The 26,846-nt window shown below is 58.2% G+C and overlaps 1 protein-coding gene across 1 annotated transcript in view; it reads left to right on the top strand.

Annotated features, from left to right (window-relative positions):
- The window catches only part of PPARGC1B (PPARG coactivator 1 beta), a 48,391-nt gene extending 21,629 nt beyond the window's left edge, over positions 1-26,762 (top strand). Inside the window, 12 exon segments of the mRNA XM_039559760.1 lie at positions 8,912-9,085; positions 11,307-11,519; positions 13,331-13,441; positions 14,140-15,022; positions 15,025-15,228; positions 15,723-15,759; positions 16,126-16,190; positions 16,603-17,371; positions 17,844-17,919; positions 18,656-18,777; positions 19,051-19,205; positions 20,795-26,762. Of these exon segments, the coding sequence (XP_039415694.1) occupies positions 8,912-9,085; positions 11,307-11,519; positions 13,331-13,441; positions 14,140-15,022; positions 15,025-15,228; positions 15,723-15,759; positions 16,126-16,190; positions 16,603-17,371; positions 17,844-17,919; positions 18,656-18,777; positions 19,051-19,205; positions 20,795-20,898 (2,913 nt within the window). The 3' untranslated portion in view covers positions 20,899-26,762.
- Positions 26,763-26,846: the final 84 nt, after the last annotated feature.

Raw genomic sequence — 26,846 nt, 5'->3', positions numbered from 1 at the left:
GTCAGGCTAATTCAGGAAGATCCTCCTTGTGCCTTCTTAACCCCAGCTTGAACCTTCCCCGTCTCCTGCCTTGGCCTGATTAGCACTTAAGAGGCTGCTGAGGGTACGAGCAACTCCGAGCAGTGCCAGCCCTGTGGTGTGTTCCTCGGTGTCTTCCGTGAGCCCCTCTGTGAGCCTCAGAGCCAGAGCTGCAGCAGCAAGGCGGGCAGGAGCTGTGCTTTCCTCCCTGCCCTGCTGCCACCTCCCCACAGGAGGGGCTGGGAGTGCTCCCAGCAGGGGACAGGTTGTCCAGGCAGTCCCTGCTCCTCACCAGAGCATCAGCGAGGTGTGAAAAGGCGCCTGTGGCTTGGGGAGGTGAAGGGCATGCTGCAGGTGGTGGTGACAGAGCTGGCAGAGGGGTCACACCGGGCTGGGTGGGTGGCTGGCAGGCAGCAGGTTCTGTCCAGCTGCTTGTCAGGTGTAAAGGGGCAGGATTCGGGCAGGACTTGGGCCAGGTGTGATCTCAGCTCCATTTCACAGCCGTGGATGACACCGAGCGGCAGAGTCTGCTGGGAATTCAGCCCTCGCCGAGCTGGGCAGAGCCAGGCTGAAGTAGTTCAGGGATTGCCAGGACTGCAGGGTGTGGCTGTGGCTCCTGGAAAGCTGAGGGGAGCTTTTGGGAGCTTGGAGGATCCCAAGGCTGTGGCTGTGGGTAGGGAGCACGGCTGTGGATGGGCTTGGTGGCACAGCCACCAGAGAACGTGGCACGAGGTGGTGATGTCCCCATGGGCATCTGCCTCTGAGTGCCACCACAGGTCTGACTCGGTGGTGTGGGCAGCTGGAGGGATGGTTGCTGCTTCCAGGCAGGGATTTGCTGTTGGAGCCGGCTGCGAGGGGGGAAGAGCTGCCAGTGCCAGGGTGAGCAGTGCCCGTGGAGCTGAGCTGGTGCTGGCTGTGCCATGGGAGGATGTTCACAATGTCCTCTGTGCAGAAAGGGCCTTGTGGAGCTCTGTCAGCCTCTGAGCTGGGCACCAAACCTGCAAAGGGGCTGGTGGGGAGAGCAGGGCAGGGACAGGGCTGCTCCTCCTCGCTGGTGTCCCTGTGCCCACAGCAGTCATGTGGCTGCTGGCTGCAGGGACGTCGGAAGAGGAAGGTCTGAAAATAATCGCCCCCTCATGTTTTCCTTACAACAGGAGAGAGTTGCCACTGTGGGGAATTTTTGTGACCAGCAGAGCTGGCTAACAGTCAGCTCCTCAGTGAGTCAGGGCTTGTCCCCTGCCATGGCACAGCCTGGTCCCCTGTGCTGCCAGCCTGGCTCCTGGGGCTCCCCAGCTTGTCTGGAGCCACAGCCTTCCCTGCCACCTCCAGTGGTGTGTGTGAGTGGAAGCAATCCCAAGAATTTCACTGTCTCAATGCCCTGCTGGCCTCAACCACGGTCCCCACTGCTCCCAGTCCCACTGGGCATCTTCTTGGGGTGGCAGGGCTTGTGCCACCTCTTGCTCTGCCCTTGTCCCACCGCACAGGCTGCGCTGCTCACAGAGGGGCAGCAGGAAGGAGGTGGGATGCTGCTGGGGGAACCCTGCCTGCTCCTGCTCCTTCCCCGCCTGTCCCCACGGCCAGGGGATCACATGGCAGGGCTGGAGAGCTCCGAGCTGATGGGACATTTGTCCCCACTGTGCTTTGTGCCCGGCTAAGCACGTGCCAGCTGCTGTCTGTTGGTCCTGCCTTTGGTTTGGGGGAGATAACAAGGAATTTCTTAGAAACCCCAAGCAGTGTTCAGGCCTGGGGCCTGTGCCCTGCCTGGCTGATGCCATGGAGTGGTGACAGGGACAGGGCTGGCAGCAGCCACTGGCACATGGGTGTTTGGGGTGCTGGATCAGCGGGTGGTGCGTGGTGTTTGCCAGGCTGGCTGCTGGCAGGGTTGGTTGTCCTGGGGTGCTGCTGTTTGGCCCCAGGGGTGCAGGATGAAGCTGTCACACCTGGGGAGGCACAGTTCTGAGTGCCCAGGTGTGCTGGCACTGCCCAGCCAGTCCTGGCAGACTGCAGGGACGCAGCACGGCCAGACAGGGCTGTTTCCATCAGGTGGTGTTGAGAGAGGAGGTGGCTCCTTGGGAACAGCCTGTTCCCTGCTCTGCCTGCTCTGTGCACGGGGCACAGCCACCACCTGCCCTTGCCTGTGCCTGGCAGCAGTGGGGGGGTGATTTAGGATGCAGCAGGGTCTCCCTGGTGGGTGCTCAGGCAGACCCAAAGTGGACTCTGTAATTTGGAGCCTGAGGAAACGAGCTGAGCGCAGTGTGAACGTGCAGCTCTGTAACCTGTGATACACTTTGGTGCTGCCCTTCTTCCTAATCCCGACACACCTTTGTTTGAAGTATTCCAGCAGAATGTTGTTTATCCAGGGCATTATTACCAGTATCTCAGGCTCCTTTTTTCTGTCCTGTGACTCAAGGACAGTTAAGTGCGATTTCTTCCATCTCTCCTCCATATCAAAGTTATCCTGGCGAGTTCATGTTTATTGTTTGCGGTTAATGTTTAATATTTCCCATTACTGGCATCTCCTGGTTGATCTTAATTACACCCTTCTAATGTAAGACAAAAGTCAGCGAGCAAGACCGTGCTCAGGCTGGGGCTGGGGCTCAGAGCCTGGCACTGGGCACCCCTTTTCCCACTCAGAACCCCTTTTTCCCCCTCAGAACACCTTTTCCTACTCAGCATGTCTCAGGCTGTGTTGGGAGGGTGTTGTCACAGAATCACAGAACCATTTAGGTTGGAAAAGACTTCTGAGATGATCAGGTCTAACCTTTGAGTCCAACCTCTGAGTCCAAGCTGTGTTGGCACAGCGTGCCCGGCGTGGGGCCCAGCAGCTCCCACGTGCTGCAGCAAGATGGACCAGCAGAAGTTGGTTTGGAGTAGCTCAGGAGGAAGAAAGAGCTGCTATTTGCTTAGTCCAGGCTTTAAATGAGGTATTGCCTCTTGCTGGCTGGGCTGAATCGTTAAAACAGACTAGCAGAAAGTTAAAAAAAGTAATTAAAAATTAACCGGGGGCAGAGGGCAAAACGCCTGGCAGGACAGCGAGGTGCTGCATGCTCCGTGCAGCCTGGGAGGTTCCTGTGTGCCTCTGCCCCAAACCTGGCAGGGGGATGTGCTCCCCTGTGCCGTGTCACTCGCTGTGAGTGCAGGCAGGGTCAGCTCCACGGACCACTCGTCCTTCACTGCAGGGCTCTCAGGCTATAAATATCTGGGGTGTCGAGGGGCAACAGGGCCAAGGCACAACCCGACACCACCTCTCCCTCATTCACAGTGACATTTTGTCAAATGCCACTGGGGAGGGGGGTTGCTTATCTGCTGGCACACACTCTGATGACCTTCACAGCTCTGGCCAGGTGCCTCCTTGCTGTATTTACACTTATTTATAGCTCTCTCCTCCATTGCCACCTCTGCCCTCCTCCCTGGTGCTGGAGCCAGGCTGCCCACCCCACACATCGCCCATCCCTCTGGGCTGGGATGCAGCTGGGGATGAGGAGGGGCTGGCAGCACCCAGCCTGGCTGCTGATGGCCTGACCCCACGGGGACTGTGTGCTGGGAGCTGCAGGGACAGCAGGGTGCACCCCTGCGTTTGGTCCCAGTGTGGCTCATGCCCCCAAAGCCTCCTCGCTCCAGTTCTGGGGCAGCTCAGGAGGGTGCTGGGGGTCTGCAGGCACCCAGCCCTGCCCCCCTAAAAGGGGTGAATGGCCGTGCCCCGTGCCACACCAGCTGTCCCAGTGCCACACCAGTTATCCCAGTGCCACACCAGCCAGTGCCCCACCAGCCGTCCCAGTGCCACGCCAGCTATCCCAGTGCCACACCAGCCAGTGCCACACCAGCTGTCCCAGTGCCACACCAGTTATCCCAGTGTCACACCAGCCAGTGCCCCACCAGCCGTCCCAGTGCCACCTGCCCGGTGAGAGCCTGTCCCGCTGAACAGCCCCACAGTGCCTGTGTCCCGTCTCCCTGCAGGGCTGTGAGCCCCGTTTGAGGTAGTCTGTGATTACAGATTTCCCTGGTAAGCCCAAACGACTCTGCAAAACCCCTGCCCAAGGATTTTCTTTCCTGTTTCGAGTCAGGCTCGGGTGAGGGTGAGGAGGGAGGAACTCCCCGTGGGGCCCAGGGAGGGCTGGTGGGAGCAGCACTTGGTGTTCTCGGCATTTCTCACCTTCTGCTGCTTTGGGTCACAGCCTGAACGCCCCTGGCTGATTTGGGGCTGTGTGTGCAGCACGTGTGGATATATATTTATCCCTTCATGCTTTGGGTAGGCTCTTGGCTGTGGAGGGAGGAGCTGAGTCACCATTTGCTCCCCAGCGAGGAGTGGGCTGCCTGTTCCTGGCTGCTTCCTTTGGCCCCTCCGAGGTGCTGCCTCTTTCCTTCCTTTGGCCCCTGAGTGACAGGGCCACCGCAGGGCACCCCAGGGCTGGTGTGCAGGCCGTGCCTGGCTGCCCTGGCAGGCTCAGGCAGGATGAGGCTCCAGGAGGTGCTTGCCCATGGCCAGCAGCGCTGGCACGCCGGCACTTCAGAGGCTGCCACTCGTGCAGGCTGACTAAGCACGAGCGGTGCGTGTGCCATCACCCGCTGTGCCCGCAGCTCACGCCAAAATACTTGGCCACCACTTCAAGGGGTTGGGCCCAGGGGTTCTGCAGATAAGGGTAATTTCTGCCGGTGCTGCTGTTGGAGTGAGACAGAGGAGAGCACCTGCAGGTCTCTCTGTCACGGTCACTGCGCTGTGCCCAGCTCCCTGAGCCAGCTAAGCAGAGCAGACAATGAGCTGAGCCCTTGCTTGCCCTGGTTTAGGATGCTGTTCCTGCCCTCCCTGGGCTCATGGATACAGCCAGCAGCCTGACCCTAGCCAGCCTCTCCAGTCCTGCTGACTGGGGGGGTTTCGTTTGGGGAGCCCAAGCTGACACTGAAAAAGAGGAAAACATTTCCTGTCTCGTTAATCCAGTGTTTGAATTAGAGCTGGGCTTGCAGAGGAGTCTCGTGTCTCTTCAGAGATAAGACGTCATGTGCCAGAGTTCACACTGCTCCAAAGCAGAACTGGAAGGGACATGTCCCACCTGCTGTCCCCAGGGTGTCGGGAGCCAGCACTGAGCCGGGGCATCCTTGGATGTGGCTGCAGCCAGTGGCTGCAGGTCCAGCCCAAGACACGTGCCAGAGCTTCTGGGGACACTGGTGACAGTGGCCTGCATTGACCACCCTCACAATGGGGCAGGGAGATGGAGCTAACCCGTGTGCCAGCTCCTCGTGCTGCCTCGCCTGCCACTGCCCCGGGAAGGACAGACTGGGGACATTGCAAAGGGACAGGGAGTGGGAGCAGCTGGGGCACCCACCCGAGCAGCCAGGAGCTCTTCCACTGCCGGGAGACAAAGGGATGCTGCACAAGGAGATACCAGGAGCTCTTGGACTGATCTGCTCACGGGTTTCCAGGAGAAGGTTTAGGGGCTGGGGGGAGCTGGTCCCTCCTCACGCGCCGTGCTCAGGGAGGGGCCCCGCTGGCACTGCTCTGGGAGTGTTTAGGGGCAGTCCTGGCACAGGAGGGTTGGCAGGGTGACCTCTGATGTCCTTGTCAGACAGTTTGGAGACCGTCCCTTGTGCTTTCTCGCTACTGCCCGCTCTGCCGTGAGCATGGACAGGGGCTGGCACTGGGGTGGGCACGGGGTTCTCCTGCTCTCCAGCTGTCCCAGGTCCAGCAGCCTCAGCAGGGGCGTGAAATGAGCACAGACCCTCAGTGTGAGGGTCCCTTATGGCCTCCCTGGGGAAGTTCTGCTGCCATGATTGAAGTGACAAACCCCTCACAGCGGGCAGGACTGTCCCAGCTCTGCAGCAGGTGAATAAAAGCCTCTGCAGGGGAAGCTCCGTGCAGCATCCGAGGATCAGCCTATGCCTGGGAATTGTGAACACACCTCTGCTGGGCTCAGGTCAGACCTGGTTCATGCTTTAAAGAAAGCTGAGGGAAATGTCTCTGAGTGGAGGCCTTTCCCAAATGACCTCCACCTTCCAGCTTTGGCTTCCAGGAGCAGCTGCTGGAGGGAGTGCCCAGGCTGGGGCTCCTGCTCCCCCAAAGGACGGAGGGGTTGGCATGGGAGCACCTGTGTAGCTGCCTGGGCATCTCCTCCCCTGGAGCAGGGATTCGTCAGGCACTGCCAGCAGCTCTGTGGTCGCAGCCTTGCTGCAGCACACCCGGGCCAGGTGTCTGGGCTGGAGGATGCCTCCGAATTTCTGAGCATGTCTCCATGGGTGTTTGCTGGCTGCACACCAAGAACCCATGGCTGATCTTCCTACAAAGTCCCGAGTAAAATTAGAACAAAAGTTCACTCCTCTCCCAAGGCAGCAGGAAGTGCAAAGGGTGGGAAAAGGGAGAGTCAGAGCAGATGAGGTCCTGTGCCCACAGGCAGCCTCCCCATCGCTGCTGCCACCCCTGCCCCGGGCAGGGGGCTGGGCCCGTCCCCACCCCTGTGGCCAGCCCAGAGGGACTCTGCTCTCAGTGCTGCTCAGGGTGATGGATTCTGAGCTGGGAGTGATGGATTCCCTCTGGAGCCCCAGCTCCATGGTGGCTGGGCTGGGTAAATGACCCTGTCTGGCAGAGGGGACTGGTTGGAGTGCTGGAGTGCCCATCCCAGTGCCCATGGGGGTGACCCCACTGAGCAAAGGCTCTCCCCATGTTTTTCAAGGAAGAGGAGGCTCAACACAGACAGAGCTGAGTTTTTGGGCATTCCTGACCTGTGGTAGGCAGGAACCTGGGAGCATCCCCAGCGTGGCAGTGGCCGGGCAGTCCTGCCCCGGAGTGCGCAGAGAGGGCAGCTCAGCAGCGTTAGATTGCAGGGGTTTATTTTTACCCAGCCCTGTTGCCAATGGGGACATGTCACATCTGTGGAGTGGATCAAAAGACATCCCGAGCACTGGTGTCAGCTGCTCCTTGTGATCTCAGCACCAGGATCTTTTCCCTTGTGGCATATCAAAAGGAGCAGGAGAATTTGACTGCTCTGCTATTTTTAATTGCACGCACACACGCACACACAGAGACACACGTATATCTGTGTATGTATGGCTGGGCTAAAAATAAAAGCCTCTGCCTGTGTTCCCATGGGAAGATTGGGGGAGAAGGGGGAGACAAAGTTGTTGGAAGACTTTTTTCTGGAGCAGGCGCTAGAGCAGGGACAGGAAGGCAGGGACAAGCCACAGCAGGTAAGGAACACATCTGAAAGGCCAAAGGACATCTGATCCCACTGCAGTCCCAGCTGCCCCTGAGCAGAGGGGACAGAACAAGGGGAAAGGCAGTATCTGTGCCCCCCAGAGCTGGCAGTGACCTGCTGCATGTGCTCTGACACCTGGGAACACAGGTTTTTGCAGGGCAGGTTAGAAAAGCCTCATCCCTGGAGGCCCAGTGAGGAGTATCAGCTCCCAGAGGCACTCAGAGTTGCCTGGTAACACTTTGTGGCACCACGCTTGTGGTATTTACCTGATACACCACTCTCCAGCAAAAAGGTGAAGGGAGGGTGCAGGGAGAGCATCCCCCAGAGTGGGGGCACCTCCCTGCAGCCCCCAGCCCCACTGTGGCCCTGGGCATGGCTGGGACGTGGCACGGGTTCGCCATCAGGCCATAAAACCACTCTCCCCTGCCCTTGCTGTGCCCTCCAAGGAGCTCTCCCTGTGTTCCACCTCCCCTGGGATTGGTCAGGGTGGGAAGCAGGTGAGAAATGCAAAATGGGAGTGAGTGTGTGCACGGGATCATCCTTTGGAGTGTGGCAGGCAGGCTCCTCAGCCTGGGGGAGCACAGTCAATAATCCCAGATTATCCCAATTTGAAAAACAAAAAATGAGGAGAGAAGGAGAGAAAAGCTGTCTTTTCCATTCCTGTGGCTGGGTTTGAAATCCCTTTTCCTTCCCACTGAGTGACGGAGGAGACCCTTCCAGGGTGCTTCAGGAGGAGGGGCCCCCACGTTCCCCCGCAGCCTCTCTCACATGCTCAGATGTTTGCCTGCTCCAAAATCCATTTGCTCTGTAAATAAACTTGCTTCCCTCACTGCCAGAAAACTCCCCTTGGGCAGCCAATGCTGGGAGGAGTCGCACCAGACCTTTCCCCTCCGTGTTCTAACCTGGACACCGAGGCAAAACCAGGCACGGTCCAAATGCCAGGGCAGGCAGCGGGTGCTGGTGCCAGCCCTGGCTCCCTCGGGTGCTTGGTGCCGCCTGGGGTTTCGTGGCTGGAAGCCAGGCCCAAGTGGGGCAGGTGCCAGCTCCTTTCTGTGGTTAAATGGAGATTTTTAGCTCGGTTCCTGGAGCTCCCATCACCCCGTGTGCTCTCAGACTTCCATTCATTTCCGTGCTGTTCTTCTCGTCCTGCGTGGTGCAGGGAGCAGGGTCTGGATTGCCTTGGCAGTGCTTTGGGATGTGCAGCTTTCCCGGAGGGATGTCCCCAAGTGGTTCAGGGCCATGTGGTGGGGACAGGGTGTGAGGCTGGCCCTGTGTGCTGCTGTCCCAAGTCTCTAGTGCTGATCCCCAGGCCTCCTGGGTAAGCTGGATGTCACTTTTAGGGCACCAAGGGCAGGAATTGCCCCTAGGAGCCCCAGCAGCCCGGGTGGCTGTGCTGTGCCCAGAGCATCTGCACTCTGGAGAGACGAGGCTCTTCCCATGCAGGTCCTGCTGTTCCCAGCGCTGGGACACCGGAGGGGGCTTGCTGGCAAGTGCAGGGCTGTTCACAGTGGCCAGTGCCAGGCTGTGCAGGGCTATTGGGTGAAGAGGTGCCCGCCACACCCTGCCAGTGCCGTGTCCTCGCTCCCGGAGCCGTGTGGGAAGCGGGGCTGGGGCTGCGGTGGGAGCACTGGCTGCCCGCACGGGGATGCTGCTGCCTTTGCTGCCCGCACCTCTGGCCTCACGCCGTTTCTCTCCTTTCCTGTGCGCAGTATGAGGTGTCTGGCGAGGAGCACCTCTACTCCGACTTCCCCGAGATCGATCTGTCCCAGCTGGACGCCGGCGACCTGGACTCTGCCGGCTGCTTCAGCGAGCTGCAGTGGGGCGGGGAGCACTCGGAGACCGACTCCAGCCAGTACAGCACCGACGACTCCGAGCTCTTCCAGGTACCCCCATCCCCCAAGGATGGAGGCAGGGGGAGAAGGAGGGTGGGAGGAGGGAACACACACAACTATTAATATCTCCTCCCCAGCTGATTAGTGCTCCATTAATTGGTGCACCGGCTCTAAATGGGGCAAGCGGAGTAGGGCTAACGAGGAGCTGGAGGAGGAGCAGAGGAGGCTGCTGAGCCAGCCCTCCTGAGCTGGATTATTCACAGGGAGCTGCAGCCGGGGTGCAGCGTGTCCTGTTCCATTCCTGGAATGCCAGGGCGGCAGTGCGGGGGTCCCAGCACTGGAAAAATTCCCTTCCCGGGAGCAGGAAGCAGCCCCTTCCTTTGGCTTCCCAGCTCTGGCAGCCCCCTCTGTGTGGGGCTGGGGTCCCTTTGGCAGAGGGGCTGGTTCCTGTCCTCGGCTCTGGGCTGGGATGGATCCATGGCTGGGCCCGCACAGTGAAATGCTGGGGCAGGGGATGCTCCTGGGCACAGGCAGGGCTGTTCCATGTCCCTCTGCTCCTGTCTCTCTTTCATCTCCTGGAGCTGTGAGGACAGGCAGGGCTGTGGGCACGGCACAGGCACGTTGGAGCCAGGGAGATGCAGAGGGGACTGGGCACAGAGCAGGCTGGGCAGCCTCCTCACCTTGCCCAAAGCTCATGCCATGCCCTGGATGTGCCCATCCTTGGGGCTGGAGTCTCTGTGCACTCCTGAGCAGCACCCAGGCCTTTACCCCCTCGGACGCGGAGGCTGTGACCCACTGGTACCAGCTAATCACCAACCCTGGGTTACGTTTTGGGAGGAAGAGGATTTCTATTTAAACAAGGAGATGAAAAAGAGCCTCAATATTTTCTAACCTGCCTGTAATAACAACCCTCTGGCTTTTATGCTGGGCTGATGCTGTGCTTGAAAATGGTCCAGTCCAGCTGAGGGACCTTCATCACGAGACGCATATTTTCCGTGAACTTCCCGGGGAAAAGATAAACAGAAAAGAAATGCAAAAGCCAGGCCGATGAGGAGCAGTGGAGTATGATGAAATGTATCCCACTGAACTTGTATGCACAGCAATCTCGTGCCAATAACAGGAGGAAAAGAAACGGAGCCAAAAATGGAGCATCCTGCTGCCTTTCCCTGGAGCCTGCTCTAGTAACTGCGAGCAAGGTTAGGGCATGGAACAAAAGATGTTTAATTTTCCAACAAGAGGAGAAAAACACAGGAGGCTGTGTGCAGGCAGCAGTCCTGCCTCTGAGCCTGGCTTTACCCCCGTGCTAATTTTATCGCTGATGGTAGCCTGCTTCCCGTTGGACATGGTTTACATTCAGACTGTGATGGAGGAGGACCAAAAAGAAGGAACTCCTGGCCTTCTCCAGCCATTCCTCAGCTTCTGCATCCTCTTCTGGGCTTCAGCACTGTATTGCCAGACTGGAAGGGAACTCCTGGGGCTGTGTGGGACTGGGAGGGCACTGGGAAGGCTGGAGGTGCATCAGCAAAGCCAAAGCCCTGATGAAACGAGGGACCCGAGTCAAGCTGGAGCAGTGGGCAGGGAGGAGGCAGGAGCAGCCCCTGGCCCTGCCTGGCCCAGAGTGAGATGGGCCGTGCACAACAGCTCCCCTGAGCCAGTTTTTGGGTGAACAGCATGATCTGGGGATGCTGATGGGAGACTGGGGAGTGACTGGGGCTGTGCTCTGGACAGGGTCCCTCACAGAGCACTGGGTGCACCAGCTCTAAGTGTGAGGACTGAGAGCCCTGGGGAGCCCCCCTGTGTTTGGGGGCTTTTAGTGAACACAAAACTCAGCGTGGTTGTTGCCACAAGCTGTGGCATCTGGCCAGTGGTGCAGCCTGGGCTGAGCTTCCCCTGTGCCCTCTTGTCCATTGGGCAGTCCTGGCTGAGCTCACAGCTCTTGCACTTGCAGCCCAGTGTCAGGAGAATTTGGGCCAGGAGCCTTTTCATCACAGATCCTGTATCTGCTGCCGTTTGCCTCGTGGTGGGGTGAGGGACTGTTGGGAGAGAAGATGCTCTGATTCATTCTTGTCCTGCTGGGGTGCAGGTGGACAGACTGATCCTCCTTTTCTGGGTCTCTCCTCATCCCATCCTGGTGCTGTGCTGGGGAAAAGCTCTCACTGTGGGGTCACTGGGAAGCGTGGGAGCTGCTGGGGCTCTGCTGGTCCCTCTTGAACATCCTGGGGACCCTCTGCCCAACCTAACACCCCCTTTCTTCTCTGCCTGCTCCTTTCAGATAATAGACAGCGAGAACGAAGCGCTGCTGGCAGCCCTCACGGAGACTTTGGATGATATACAGGGAGATGACATGGGCCTCGCTGCCTTCCGAACTATGGAAGAGGGGGACACGCTCAACCCTGCCACCACCTCACCTGCCCCCTCCCCCAAACCCACCGCCCCGGTCACGGGGGGGCCGCCCCCGGCCCCCGAGTGTGATGAGCTGTCTCTAGTAAGAACCCACTTCCTACTGTTTAAGGTGGATTTGGATGAGCCCCAGATAAGCCGGCTGCATGGGTATGATAGGAAGCCAAGGTCTGAATTTTTTCATTCTAGGCTTAAAACTCTCTTTAACCGTCAATACCAAAGCATATACTTGTATTGTATACGTATACATGTTCTGCATCATTGCTGTCACCTCCATCACCATCCTCACGGGAACAAGCTGTGTGTATACAAATCTATCTATGGATGGGGTGGGGGCGGGTGGCAGAGGGCTGGGGGCTGCTTTGGCAGCACCCACACCTGCTTTTAACCCGATGTGCAGGTGTGGGGCTGCCCGGGGCTCTCCCTGGCTCATCCCGGCCCTGTGCCCACGGGCAGTGGTGGTTGTCCCCCCGGCTCTGCCCTGGCTGAGCTCCCTGCTGGCACAAGAGGGGCTTGCCTGAGTGTCAGCCCCTGCCCTCGGCTTTCAGTGGGAGGGTTTCACCCTCCCTGTGCCTTCCACCAAACCCCCTCAGGGACTGTGTGGCCTCCAGTCCCTCCAGATTTGGTGGCTGGAGCATCCCTCTTGGTCCCCTGCAATATTGGCGCTCCAGCCCCGCTCCCCTTCCTGGCCAGGATTAACTGGCAGCGTTTCCTGCCATCCCCGGCAGGTTCCTTGGGACAGGACACCCAGCCTGCTCCCTCCTGCGGCTCAGAGTCCCCCCCAGAGCCCCCCAGCCCGGTCCCGGGGGTGTCCCCAAAAAGCCAGCAAAGGGGAGGAGTGACATCCAGTGGTGACAGCGTGCATTTCCACCGCCCACGCCCCGCAGGGGTATATATCACACATGACCTGTATGTGTATATATAGGATGTATACGTTGCAGGGGCGGGGGGGAAAGGGTGCTGGGCGCTTCCCCCAACAGGAGCCTCACTCCTAAAGCTGCGGGTGTCCCGGCTGGCATTTCCTGGCGGACCCTGACCCGGGCACCCCATTTCTATCACTCCCTAACCCCCCAGGGCTCCGGGCAGCACGGGAGCCCCAGATCTGTCTCTCCTGCAGTCCCCGGTGCCTACGCAGTCGTCTTGCTGTTGAGCTGTTGTTGCCTCCGGTTGTTAGCGCCCCACGGGCAGAATCTCACATGTTGTTGCTGGGTGTGGGGCTTGGGCTTTTTTCCCCTCCCCCTGACCAAAACTGGGGTTGAGTAGAAGGAAAATGTTACGCTGACCCAGCCGTCAGAAGTGATGGCACTGCGGGTGACCTGGGGAAAACCCCGCTCCCAGCGTCCGTGGGCTTGACACAGAGCATTGGGGAGATCCTCGACAGATCCCACAGGGATTTGCATCAGCAAAACGCCTTGAAAGCTCGTTAATGAGTCCAGGCCCTCTCTGGGTGTTTTGGCTAAATGAGCCTTGCACGGGGACCGAGCGAGCTGTCCAAACCCATCACTCACACCAGTGAAAAGCCTCTGTCACCTCAGGGCAGCAGTGATGGAGTGAGAGGCTGGGATGCCACGGCAGCTCCTGTGTGTCTGACACGAGTGGGGTTGCCCCTGGGAAGTAAATTCCCTCCTGTCCTCACTGCCCTGACCTGCCTGGGGGTCCCTGGGCTGAATGCTGTGGGGACAGGGCTGCACACAGCCAGGCACCTGCCCCACAGCCACGAAGAGGCAGGAAATACTAACCCTAACCCTCCCTGCCTGGTATTTTGTGCCCCATTTTTGGGTCGGATGTTCGGTGATGGATGTGCTCACGCGTGAGCCAAGGGGCTGTGGCCCCCCGGGCGTTTTCTCCTGCCCTCGCTGCGATGCCGACTCCTTTTCTTGCCCCTTCTCTTTGCAGCTGAAGAAGCTGCTCCTCTCTCCGTCGCCTCTGAGCTGTGAGGCCCAGCGGGACGGGAGCGCCCGGCGCCCGGGGACCCCAAAGTGCCGGCCCGCACGGCCCTGCACAAAGGTACTTCCTCAAGCCCGTGCAGCACCCACCTCCTGGGAGCTGTCCCAAAGGATGGGTTGGGGAGTGTGGGCAGCCTCTGGGCTGGTCAAGGGGTCGGGAACAGGCAGGGACTGTCACCTGTGGTGCTCCATCCCTGTCTGCTGCAGTCTGGGCTCTGCAGAACTTCAGACTTTGTGCTGAGTTAAGAAATACCTTGATCTCACTTGAACCCTGAGTTAAGAAATACCTTGATCTCACTTGAGCCCAGAGGGGGTTTGGCCTCTCCCGACTTCCCTGAGCGCCCATTGGGAAAGCCCCAAGTGCTCCCTGGTCACCCCCTCACCCCCCTCCCTGGTGACTCTCAGCCCAAGCCAAGGCCTTTGGCCAGGAGTCCCTGCCTGTCACACTGCAGAGCCCACCCCAACACTTCAGCTGATCGGAAACCCAGCAGAGGGTGCCGTCCGAGATTTTCCTACTTTGCTAATGCTCATTGTGCGGTGCATTAGGCCGGGCAAATTAGATTGGCTGGGAAGAGCAGCGGATCCCTCCCGGGGAGAAGGAGCATCACTGCAGGCAGGAGGGGCAGCACTCGGGCCATGGGGCTGACCCCAGGGAGGTCGGGGTGCCGGGACTGGGGGTCAGGGTGTGAGGGTGTGGGGTGGCTCTGCCAGCCTCCCCGCAGGGCTCAGGGCTGATTTTCTCCTGTCTCCTCTCGGAAGGTGGAGGGTCCCCGGGACAGGAGGGCGAGCGTCCCGCAGGCACAGAGCCGCAGCTGCACCGAGCTGCACCGGCACCTCACCTCCAGCACCTCCTGCTCCCAGACCAAAGCCCCCCAGGCACCCGAGGAGTGCCCCGGCAGCGGCCACCACCCGTCCCCGGCCGACTGCGCCCACCACGAGGACGACAGTGACTCCAGCGAGGACTCGCTGAGCTCCGGCGACTCGGTGGCCGCGCTGTCCTCGGCGGAGGATGGCACAGGCAGCCAGTTCTCGTGCGAGGGCGAGCTGCACTCGGTGGTGGAGCTGATCCGCTACATGCACACCTACTGCCTGCCCCCTCGCAAGCTGCCCGCCCGCGACCCCGCCGACACCAAGCCCCAGCCCTGCAGCAGCCCCTTCAAGAGAGCCAAACCGGACTGTGCCCCCACGCCGGGCAGCGCCCAGAGCCGGCCGGGCTGCGCCTGGCAGGCGGCCGGCGGCTGCAAGAAGCCCGGAGCATCCTTCTCCATCCTGAAGGAGCTGCTGGCGCGGGACCTGCTGTGCGACGTGAGCAAGCCATACCGCCTGGGCAAGCCCGTGTACGCGGCCCTGGCGCGGCCGCCCGGCTCCTGCTCGCCCGTGCCACCCGAGGGGGACGATGCCAGCGGGACTTGCACACCCAGAGCGAAAGCGGCCGCGGAGAAGGGCGAGCCCCGGCAGAGCCCCGGGGCCGAGGCGGAGGCGCCGCGGGAGCTGGGTGGCCTTGAGGTCGATGCCGGGAAGCAGGAGGGCAGCCCGGGCGCGGGGAAGGCGGCCCGCAAGCAGGACAGCGCTGTTTACGCCGTGCGCCGGTCCAAGAGACTCAACCCCGAGCTCGGGCACTGGCTCTCGTTCCTTGACGAGCCCCCCCCGAGTCCTCTGTGCCCCTGGGCTGCAGGGAGCCCGCTCCATGCCCAGTGCTGGAGGGCTTCTCTGCCGAAGAGCCGGCGGCCGAAGTGGAGGTGGGGGGCACAGCCCCATCGGCGGAGCCCCAGCCCCTCTGCCTGGGCTCGCTGGGGGATGGCGAGGTGGGCACTGAGAGCCAGCGCTGTGCCCTCCTGGAGCAAACAGGTGAGGGGGGCTGGGGGCTGTCACTCTGCTCACCCTCCCCAGCGTGCCCGTGCCGTCCCTGCCGTGGGCGAGCGATGCTGGCCGGGTGCTGGGCACTCAGCTGGCAGGAGAGCTGTGAGCAGCCCCTGTGCTGCCTGGCTGTGGGGCCCCATGCATGGGGAGCTGGGGTCTGTTTTCTTTTGGGGTGCTTTTTCAATCCATGGGTATCTTCTGCCTCAGTTTCCCTGTCCTTATAATGAGGTGAAGGAGTTGGTGTGGCCATAACCCAGCAGGGACCAGGTTGTCCCATCCCTCCAGGTCCTTCCCCATGGGTTCACCCTCAGCCTGAGCTCCGGGGTTCAGCTGCAGCGGTGCCCCAAAACCACAGCAAGGCGCAGGTGCAGGAATGGCTCAGCCCTGGCAGCGTGAGCCATCCCTCTCAGGTGGGCAAAGCCCTCAGTGGGCACTGCAGGGGTACAGCTGCACTGGTAACCTGCTTCTCTCCTGCCTTTCAGAAACCCCCAGGTGTCTCACGCTGTCCTTGGCACAAACGTAAGTTCAGATGGGGCTGAAGGAACCAGTCTGGGGCTGGAAAGTGCCTGGGGTTGTGTGGCTGGGCAGAGCCTCTGCAGGCAGCACAGGGAGCTGTGCTTGCAGGGCAGAGTGAGCTGCTGCACTGCTGGGCATGGGGCTGTGGGGAGCCACAGGGTGCAAGGAGCTGGGAGAGTCCCCAGGGCAGGCGATTTTGTGTGTGCTCTGGGGCTGCTCACCCCACTGCCCTTGTGGGATTATTCTGTCAGGCACCAGCCAAAGCGGGAGGGTTCACTTGTGGGCAATGTTTTCTCAGCTTTCTTTTGGGTTTTGGGGCTGTGGTTCACCTGAACACTTCCTCTCTCCTGATTTTCTGCTCTTCTCCAGTGACCCAACCTTTGGGAAGAGAAACTTTGAGCCCATGCTGACTGTGGAGCTGTGTGGGACAGCAGGTAGAACAGGCTTTGAATTTTTTAGTTTTGCAAAAACCTCCTCTAGGAGGGGGCTCATTTACCATAAATTCAGCCTGGAGTCATCAGTTCCAGCCCACCCAGCCAAGGTGGGGCACCTTCATCCCCTTCACACTGCAAACGCGGGAGACTCCCGTGTGCTGCCACATCCGAGCACCATGAGCAGCTCAGGGGAGTGTGTTTGGGGTGGGAGGAGCTGTTCAGGGGGGCCCTGCATGAGCCAGGAGGGAAGGGAGAGTCCTCTGGTCCCTGCTGGGATCAAGGCATCCTTCTTGTTCCCCCAAGTGCCACTGGATGAGGCCGTGGGGGCCGAGGGTGCAGCCCAGGATTGGGGTGGGACAGGGCATGACAGAGGGGGCAGAGCTGACTCCTGCCCTTTCTTTGGGGGGTGCAGGTCTCACACCGCCCACCACTCCTCCGTATAAACCCGCCGAGGAGGACCTGTACAAGCCAGACATCCCCCAGGAGCCAGGCAAGGAAGATGGGATGGCCCCCAGCCCCGGGGGCGCCGGGGACGCGGCAGCCTCACGGAAAGCCCCCAGGAAGCACCCGGAGAGGACGGAGCTGTTCGCCCACCTGAGCCGGGCGGGCGGGCGCCCGCTCCCCGAGCAGCAGGGCTTGCTCAAGCGGCCCTTCTCCCGCTCCTTCGGGGACCATGACTACTGCCAGGTGCTGAAACCCGAGGCCACCCTGCAGAGGAAGGTGCTCAAGTCGTGGGAGCCCCCGAGCCAGGTGGAGACGGAGCACAAGAGGAGGGTCCCGGCCGCCCACTACCAGGGACTGGAGCTCGGCAAGGACACGGGCACTGAGATGCTGTGGAAGGACGGCGTTAAGCAGCTGAGAGACCAGGAGATCAGAGCCAGCTTAACAAAGCACTTTGGCTTTCTGGACAGTGCCCTCGATGACGAGGACATGGTCTTCTGCAAGACCCCTGAGTATGACACCGTCTTTGAGGACAGCTGCAGTGAGAGCGGCTCCCCCGTGGAGGAGGAGGATGAGGAGGAGGAAGAGGAGGAGGAAGAGGAGGAGCATGGCAACACCACGCTGTGCCTGCGGAGAAACCCTCTTTCCAGGACCAGTTTGCATTACTGCTCCCGGAGCAGGTCCAGCTCGGGCTCCTCGTGCTGCCGGTCGCGGTCACCTGCCAGCAGACGCACCTTCAGGTACAGGGGCACGGGGACGTTGGGACTGGTTTTGCCCCCTGAATTTTTGCCATGGTGCAGGGCAAAGCCCCAGTGCTCTCTGCTCTGCTGGCCCACGTAGTAAAGATGCTAATTAATGAAAAAAACCTATGAAAATAATTGGTGCTGCATCAGCCACTGCTGCAAACATCAGCCACGGCCTGAGGAAGCAGCAGCAGAGCAAAGCAGCCAGAGGGTTCCATGGGTGACAGGGCATGGGCAGGGACCTGAGCTGGGCACGGGAAGGGATGAGTGCTGGCTGGGAACACCCTGGCATCTGAGAAAAAACCCCAGAGTCCTTCCCAGTGCTTCCAGACCCCAGTCCGTCCTTGGCTGCCAGTGCCCCCGAGTGCCCACCTGCTGCTGTGTGAGTGTCTCAGCTTCTCACTGGTGTTTGAAGCTTTCCCCAGCAGCTCCCCCAGCCCCGGGCTGACCTCCTGTCCCTCCCTTGCAGGTGTGAGAACGGCGAGCAGTGTCAGGGCGGGAGCGGGCACCGGGGCCAGCTGGAGAAGAGGCGGGAAAAGGCCATCGTAAGTGAGCGGGGACCCCGCGGGGACAAAGCAGCCCCAGCCCTCAGCTCATCTCCTGCTCCAAAAAGCAGCAGTGGAGCCCATTAGCCCTGGCTTCAGCGTGCCTTGGTGCGAGGCCAGTGTTAAACAAGGACATGGGGGTGGAGGGGAGAGGAAAACCCAACGAGCAGGGGAAGCCGCCAGCAATTGGCAACACACGGAGTCCTTGGCACGGGGATGCCCAGAGCATCCTACGCTGGTGCCTCAGTGCACTTTGGCACTGGCAGTTTGTGGGGTGAACTGGGGAATCCCTGAAGCTGCTCAGCTGTCACAGATGTGGCCCTGCTGCATCCTCATGCACCAGGAACTCGTGGGCACACACTGGGAGCTGGGAGAGGAGTGGGCACGTGTGCACACACACACACACACACACTCACACATGCTGCTTTGGCACTTTTTCCTGCAATGCAATTGGATTTTGCCCCTAGCAATTCTTGGGAATACATCCCAGAAAAAGCTGAAAGAGCTGCAAGAATGCAGGAGAATTTTAAAAGAGAAGAAGGGGGTGGTGGCTGGTTGTGGCTGTCCTGAGGGGGTTGCTGTGACCTGGCTGGAGCAGAGACAGCCAGATCCTGGAGATGTCAGGCTGTGTCCATGGCAGTGTTTCCCAGTGCTGGCTTGCAGGGGCTCCTCCACAGCCCATCAGCAGCACGGAGGTGCAGAGTCCAAGCCTGAAAGCTTTTGGTTGCTTTGGCAGGGGGAAGGCCGGGTGGTGTACATCAGAAACCTCTCCAGCAGCATGAGCTCCAGCGAGCTGAAGAAACGCTTCGAGGTGTTTGGTGAAATCGTGGAGTGTCAGGTCCTGTCCAGGACTAACAGGTGAGTGGGCAGTGAGCTGTGGTCCAGGGCTCCAGCAGCTGCACACAGCCCCTCTCCCCAGGCCCCACCAGCACTGCCAGGAGGTGCCCCATCAACCCCCTGGGTAGCTGAGCCCACACTCTTGGTGCTTTTGTCGAGGAGATTCAGTGTGTCCAGGGATCCAAAGGCATCTGTGGGATGGAGGAGTGGAAGAATGATGGGCCAGGGGTGCAGTGCTGCATCACAAGGGCTGTGGGGCTCATCACATCTTGAATTCTTTCTCTGGTTGCTCAGGGGGGAGAAGTACGGCTTCATCACGTACCGGTATTCCGAGCATGCCGCCTTATCGCTGAAGAACGGCCCCTCGCTAAGGAAGAGGAACGAGCCCTCCTTCCAGCTCAGCTCTGGTGGCCTGGGGCGCTTCTTCTGGACCAGATATGCTGACCTGGGTGAGAAAGCAGCAGCTGCTTTGTCTCTTTTATCAGCACAGAGCTGTTACAGCACACTGCACCGCTGAGCCCTGCTCACGCAGGGATCCCAAATCCCTTCAGAGCCTGCAGGAAAAGCCCCCTGGCTTTCCTATGGCTATGGAGCTGCTCATGGCTCAGACAGGTGGATTGGGAAACTGGGGAGAAGAAAAAAAACTGGTGTGAGGCCTTAGGGTGTATTGGCTGCAAAATGTAGCATCACAGCCCCAGGGCAGCTGGGTCTCAGCTGAGCGCAGCCCATCCTGCCTCTGCTGAGTTTCTGCACGGTGCTGGAGGCTTTCCAGCAGAAAACTCCCTTTCCAGGCATTAGAGAAGGCAGTCAGCAACATCTCATTAGCCCAAGAGGTGATGTGGGTGGTTTGCTGCTCTGCAGGACAGATTCACCACGCTGCACATGCACTCTGGAGCCAAAGTGGCAGTGCTGAAATGTGCTGTGGTCGCATTAATCCTTTCAGTGCTTCAGCAAGGTCTCGGGGACTGTGTCACCAGGGTGCAGGGCTGCAGCCTGAGCTGAGGGCCAGGAGCCAAACCCTCTGCTAGTCCTGCATGAGAAATATGTCCCAGGCTTTGCTCAGCTCTCCTCGCTTCAGGTGTTTCACCAACACTGCATGTTTATTTCTGTACCCTCTGCAGGGGCTGAAGGGTTCTGGATCCCACTTGATGAGTGAAAGACTGAGGTCCAGAAAATAAAGCCCCAAGTCTTGACTGACCTCCAGATGCCCAGTCTGATACAAGTACTCCCTGATTTTTTAGCACCTTGCAGTGCCTGCTCTGCTTAGAGCCACCATCCCTTGACTTTGACTGTGGGCACAAATGTCCATTGTTCATCAAAATAAATCCCAGAGCCTCCCATTTTGGGCACAGAGAAATTAGGAAGCAGATGGCACCCCATGAGGAAGACGTTGACTGTGCAGTGCTGTAGGGAGTGGGGCCAGAGCTGCCCCCCTGCCTAAGAGAAGCCCCCTCAGTGCTCCTTACCTGATTTCTGCAGAGCCACCAGTCACCCCCTTCCTGCACAGCCCTGCTCGTTCCTAAAATCCTGCTCGTCCCGATACAGGATGAGGAGTCCCCAGGCAAAGGTGAAATGCAACCACGCCATTCAAAAACATACACCCAAAATGTTAAGCTGCTGTGAGATTAGGCAGCCTCAGTTCTGCTGTGTGCTCAATCCCCTGGGCTTTCCAGGGGCACTCCTGGCACAGGGCTGGCAGTGGAGCAGGCCAGCTCTGCCACTGGCACAGCTCCCATGGGATGGCCCTGTGTCAGCCCCTCCAAATTCAGCTGCACCCAGCAGATGTTTTCACCCCTGGCAGGGAATGTCAGCGGTGTGTGACCTGCCCAGCTGGGCCTGGCTGCAGCAGCCCCTCTGGCCCAGCTCTTTTCAGTGTCCCCAGTGCTGTCACCATCACTGCTGTGTCCAGCCTGGCTGTGTGCAGTAGCAGGGTAGTGAGCAGTGCCCTGCTGTGCCTCAGTTTCCCTCCCCACGAGGCAGAGAGGATGCTGATCCCCCCCTCCCTGACCCGGCTGCCTTCTGTCCCTGCCATCCCCAGACTGCAGCACGGACGAGTCCTCCCCGGCTCCGGTGAAAAGCAAGTACGAGACCATGGATTTCGACAGCTTGCTGCAGGAGGCCCAGCTCAGCCTGCATCGGTAACAGCCTTAACCTTGGAGGAATACCTCAATACCTCAGTCAAGGCACTTCCAATATGTTTACGTTTTCAAAGAAATTATTCAGTCTATGGCAAGCGAGAGAGCGAGAGAGAGCGAGAGCACGCCCGCGAGAGAGAGACTGCTGTCCCCTGATCGATGTTTACATTGAACAAAGCTGCTTCTGTCTGTGAGTCCCCATGGTGTTGATGTCTCACTGCCACACGTTAGTCTCCCCTCTGCTTCTGACTGGTTGTTTTAGGGTGAGCCTAGGAGCCCCCCGGCCCTTCTTCCCCCTCCTGGCCCTCCCCGTGCTCCCGCCGTGGAGTTGCAGCTGTGTTCACCATAACATTTTTTTGTCCGTAGTGTGTGATGATGAAATTGTTCATTGTGAATAGAATCAGGATTATAAACTAATTTTTAATAGAAGAAGAGAAGAAAAAAAAAAAGTATATACTTAAAAAAAAAATGTATTTATGGCTCAGATGTACTGTAATTCAGATTTATTGTACCGCTTCCTTGATTTTTAACTATGCACTGTAATGAGGCACTTGCCACTCAGCAAATGGGGGGTCAGAGCAGTCATGGAGCTGACATTCCCCTGCCTCCCCTGCTGGCAAACCGGGGTGCTCGGTGCTTGCCCCGGGGTCACCCACTTTGCTGTCAAAGCCATTCTTCGTGCTGGCGTGGCCCGAGCCCCCCAGCATCACCCCCATGCTGAGCTGGGTCCTGGTGGGTGATGGAGCCAGGGCCAGGCAGCTGTGCAGGCTGCAGAGGGTGGGAGAGGGATGCACTGCCTGCAGCCAGCGCTGCTGCGGCCTCTGCTGCCTTTGGAGCCAGGAGAGAGGGGCTGGGGGGCTGCAGCCTCATCTGCTGGGTCCTGCTGGCACAGCCTGGGGGATGGATGTCTCCGGTCCGTGTGGAGGAGCTGGCTCCTCTCCAGCTCCTCGGGTGGCTGGAAGACTGGCCAGGCCCTGTGGCTTGATCCACACTCGCTTCCACGCCCTGCAAAGCAAGCGGGGCGAGAAGACCTGTCTGTGCTCCCCGCTGGGCAGGCAGCCCAAAATGCAGCCCCAGATCCAGCCCAAAGTCCAGCCCCAAATCCAGAGAGGCAGGGGGGCACAGCACCCGCACTGAACACCCACCCATCCAGCACCCTGCCCTGTAGCTGATAAGCCATACACGTCCCAGCACCCACCCGCACCCTGGATCTGTCCCGTGCCCGCCAGCGCCCCGGGGCACAGCTCTGCCTCTGGCCAAGGGCCCTCGGGGCTGGATTTAAGGGATGCTCAAGCATAGAATTTGCTTGTGGACTTGCCCTCCATGTGTGGGTGAGGTGGGATGGGGACACAGCCCTGCACCAGCCGCAGCAAAGCCCACCACCAGCCGGCCAGAGGCACTGTTTCCCGAGGGAGCGGGAATCTCGCTGCTCCTCAAGCCATTGCCACTGTCTCCTTTTACTTTTGAGCCCCAGAGACCACTAGGGATTCAGCCATCCTCTGTAGATAGAATATTATAGCCTTAACTCTGCCAATAGATAGATTAGAGTCTCCTGGGGTCTCCCCTCCACATGACTTGTGGGTTTATCCCCGGTTCCCTGGATATGTTCCGTCCTGCAGGGAGAGTGACCAAAGCCTCGGAAATGGCACGAGATGCGATGCCAAGAGCCAGAGCCCTGCCAGGATGCCCCTGGCCCGGGGGCCCGGAGTGCAGCTGGGCTCTGGCAGGAGCAGGAATGCCGGCAGCGCCGACACCAGCACAGTTCCCTGGCTATTCCCTTCGGGAGAGCCGCGGTTCTGACAACACCCGGCAGCGCCAGGGCCCGGAGGCCCCGGCGGGGTCCCCACCCCGCCGCCGGTGACGATCACTGCCAGGGAACAGTCCTTGTGCCATTTCAGCCTCAGCAGTGGAATCGGGCATCTCTCCCAGCCCAAAACCCCCCCGGTTCTCATCCCACCTTAGCGAACACGAGCAGCTCTGGCCGAGACTGAGCATCTGCTATTGGCAATTGCCTCATTGTAGCTTTGCCTTTTTCTGTCCTAGTATTTCCTCACGATGATGATGTTTACATGTGATTGCTATAGAGCTTATGTAGAATGTATATAGCGACACATTTAGGGTGGGTAGTACTGTCCTGTGCTGTGCTGATGTTTTTCAGAAAACGATCAATCCAAAAAAAAAAAAAAAAAAAAAAAAAAAAAAAAAAAGAAAGAAAAACAAAAAGAAAAGCAAAGTAAGTGGAATTCTTCCATCTCCCACTCAGCCAGGGGCACCCATGGCCGGGCCCCGCTGGGGATGCATCAAGGGTGGTGGAGCAGAAGGGTTAGTGCAGAGCTGGGGGGGCTCCAGCCCACTCCTGGGGATCACTCAGTCGCTTCCCAAGCACTGGTTTTGGCGTGCCCAGGTATAAAATTTCCCAGTGTTTCCCTGTGGCTGGGTGCCCTGGGTCGGCCCCAGCCCAGCTGCTGGGTCCCGAGGCCGGTGCTGGGGAAGGGGAGGGCTGGTCCTGCACAGAGCTCATCAGTACTGCAGCCCTAGGGTAGGAAGAGATGCAATAAGTGGTCTTTGTGGTGCCTGAAGCCTATAAGTGGGGTTGGGTTTTCTTTTTTTGGTTTGGGTTTTTACTTTTTTTTCCATTCAATGAGGATGGTTTGTTTTTCCTCCTCCCCAAAAACTCTTTCTTTTCCAGGACTTATGCACTATGCTTAGAGCCCCTTGGGCTGTGTGCTGCCTGCCCTGGGCACTTCCCCCACCTTTTAGGACTGGGTGAAAAAGAAATTTCCACTTGAATTTTTTTTTTTTCTAATTTTTGTGGGGTTTTTTTACTCTAAAGGTGTCTTTAGCTCACAGTGATTGAGTTGGCAGGGAGGTGAGTCGGGCACAGGGGCAGGTGAGAGCTCCCTCTTGAGCTGCCCATGGTTTGGATGCTGACAGGGAAATGGGGCAGGAGCAAAGCAATGCCCAGGCACTGCTGCCAGGGAAGCCAGAGGTGCCCAGAGCTTTGCAGGAGCTGCCAGGGACTGGGGATCCCCCCCTTTTCCAAGGATTGCCTTTACACCCCTGTGGCATCGCCGTGGGTGCCCCTCAAAAAGGGACCCCTCACACCCCAGCCCTCTGCGAGGCTGTGGGATGGGCAGGAGAAACTGGGAGCAAAAGGGTTTATTCTGGTAGGCAATAAGTCAGGAGGAGATTTATTTTTTTAAAACTGTGTAAGTCTAGAACGTCCCCCAGCCGTTTCCTGCAGGTGCTGTGGGGAAATGCTGAATGTGAAGAGTTTCTGATAAAATGCCCCTTTGCTTGTTTTGCACAGGTTTGCCCCAGAAAAACTCGTTGTTCAGGGGGGCAGCAGGTTTCTGGCTGGAATCCAGCGTGTCCCTGAGGCTCCGCAGGGAGGAGCAAACGTTTCTGAGTGTGTGGGCTGAATGCAGAGGACAATCCCAGGTTTTAGGTTTTAGGTTGGATGCTGCCCCAAAGCAAAGGTTTCTCCCAATTCCTCAGCGCAGCTGCCTGCACATGTTTCAGGAAGCAGCAGCTCAGTCACCATGTTACAGTCCTGAGTGTCTGATCCCAGCTCTGGGTCATGCAAGTGAGTTTTGCAACTGCAGATCAACACGGTTTTCTCCTTTTTTGGGGGGATTTTTTTCTTTCTGGACGTCTGCTGAGTCCTGAGGTACATCGGTCTTAGAGCTGAACCCGACACCCTTTCTGTTCCAAGTCCATCCCTGACAATCTCAAGCAATATAGAGCCAAATGCAGCCTTGGGGTTTCATTCTGGGGTTTCATTCCTCTTCCCTCACCCTCCCCGGGGCCAGGGGCAGCAGCAGGATGCGGGGAGGGAGTGTGTGAATGCATGTGAGAAAGAGAGAGAACGGTTCAATTGATGCATTTCTTGAGAAAGGTGTAAGAATTTCACCTAAAAAGGGGCACATTTGCTTTGTTATTTATAAAAAAAAAGCTAAATTCTGTCTTTTTCTTTTTTTTTTTTTAAGTGAAAGGACACTGCTCATAATTATTAGGGGCCAATTCTGCCTCCCTTGCTCATGCTGAGTAAGTACTACTTAACTCTGCAATTTTCTACTTGCAGTGTAAGTAAAAGCAGCGGAATTGATCCCTCTATGATTAAGAATCAAGTTTTTAGTATGGTTTTTTTTTAATTGGCAGCAGTTTTTTTATATTTCACTTAATTTTTTCCCCCAGTTCCATTCTGTTGTGTCCTTATTTATGTAATATACTTTAACCTTAAGAGATGGCATGGATTCTTATGCCTTTCCTTTATTATTATTATTGTTATTATTTTTAAAAAACAAAAGAGATTTATTTCTAGTGTGATTTAACTGTCTACCTTCTAAAATGAGAGAACGTTTTCTTGTATTTTTACATTGTCAGATTCTATAGTTTCATAGATAATTTAACCAAATCGCTCAATGTATTCTCTATATCTATCCAGTGGGTATAAAAGTTCTATTTTAAATTGTGTAAATACTTCAGAACTGGCTTCTTTTTCCAGACTCCCCTGCCGTGGAGTTTCTTGTTTACATCAAAAAGACTGTAGAATCTCTACGCTCATGTACTGTAAATAGTGAAGTGATCTGCCTATAAATAAACGATAACATATATACTATAAAGTGGAAAGAACAAAAAAAGGAACACATTTCTGCTGCTATACTTTAGTTTTTAGTGCCAGTCTGCTCGGGGATGAGGTGCTTTGCTCTGCTGCAGGTGCTCTCCTGTGTCTGCGTGGCTGGCAGCGGGGCTGTGCCAGGGCCAAGGGGGTGGCAGAGCCTCCCAGCTGCCAGGGATGCAGCTCCTGCCTGGCAATATCCCTGTGTGTTGCTATTTTAAGTGTGGCTTCTTCCAGTTTAACTCATGCAGGAAAAAACTGGGCTCTGCACTCTGGACTTCGAGTGGTGCCGCTGCCACAGGACCCCTCGCCAAAGAAACTCCCCAGATGGAGTGGGTGAAAAATGAAGCAGGGCACGCCCCTCGAATTTTCTGGAGTGGAGCAAGAGAGCAGGAAAAAATGTGGAAAAGACTGCAGGTGGTGATGCAGCAGCCATGCAGCGCAGGATGGCACCTGGAGAGCCCCTGGAAGCAGGGCAGCAGGCCCTGGGAGCCAAACTGCTGTCCCAGGCTGTGGAGGGAGTGTTTGGAAGGCCTGGGCAGGGCCACCACGGTCACAGCTCGGGAGCCCCACGCCAGCCATGGCCCTGTGAGGGCTCACCGGGCCAGAGAGGTTGCACTGATTTTATGCAGAACATGGATCAGTGATGCTGCCGGGCTGGAGGATCCCAGCAGCCTGAAAGAAGCAGCTCTGCAAGGTGCTGAGCTGTGCCAGCTGCTGGTTTTTGCTGATTTGTGGCGATTTAGGCAGCAGCTCTACACCTGCCTGTCTCCAGCACATCTGTGGGAGCCCAGTGTGGGTCCCCCAGCCCAGCCACAACCAGCCTCCCACCCCAAACCCAGCCCCTCATCCCTGCCACTGCTGCACCCTGAGTGCAGAGCTGATGGGAAGCCCGTTCCCTGCTGCTTTCCAAAACCAGCAGGCTTCAAGGCCACCAAGGAGGAATGTTTTCCTGAGATACATCAGGAACAGCGATGCCAACAGTGCCAGGACAGATGAAAACATGAACTTGGAGGGGGGAAATGTGGGAATGCAGCCGGGACAGCCAGTGATGGGGTGCCCAGGGTGGGCACATGTGGAGCAGAGACACAGGAGTGGGCTCCCAGGAGGGAGAGGGGCACACGAAGGAAGGGTCTGCGGGGAGGAACAGAGCCACAGCTGAGGTTTGTCCTCCCAGCCCAACCTGTGCCTCCCAACACTGCATTCCCAGGCAGCCTCCTGGAAAATAAAGCACTGATACTGTTGCTGAATACAGTTGTTTACTGAGGATAATTCCTGAAAGCAGACCTTGAGTCTGAAGCGAGCTGTTGGTGAATGTTGACATCAGTTCAGCA

This window comes from Corvus cornix, chromosome 13 (genome assembly GCF_000738735.6).
Source record: "Corvus cornix cornix isolate S_Up_H32 chromosome 13, ASM73873v5, whole genome shotgun sequence".
Taxonomy (NCBI): domain Eukaryota; kingdom Metazoa; phylum Chordata; class Aves; order Passeriformes; family Corvidae; genus Corvus; species Corvus cornix.
The sequence above is the reverse complement of the archived record's forward strand: the minus strand, read 5'-3'. Positions and strand labels throughout refer to the sequence as shown.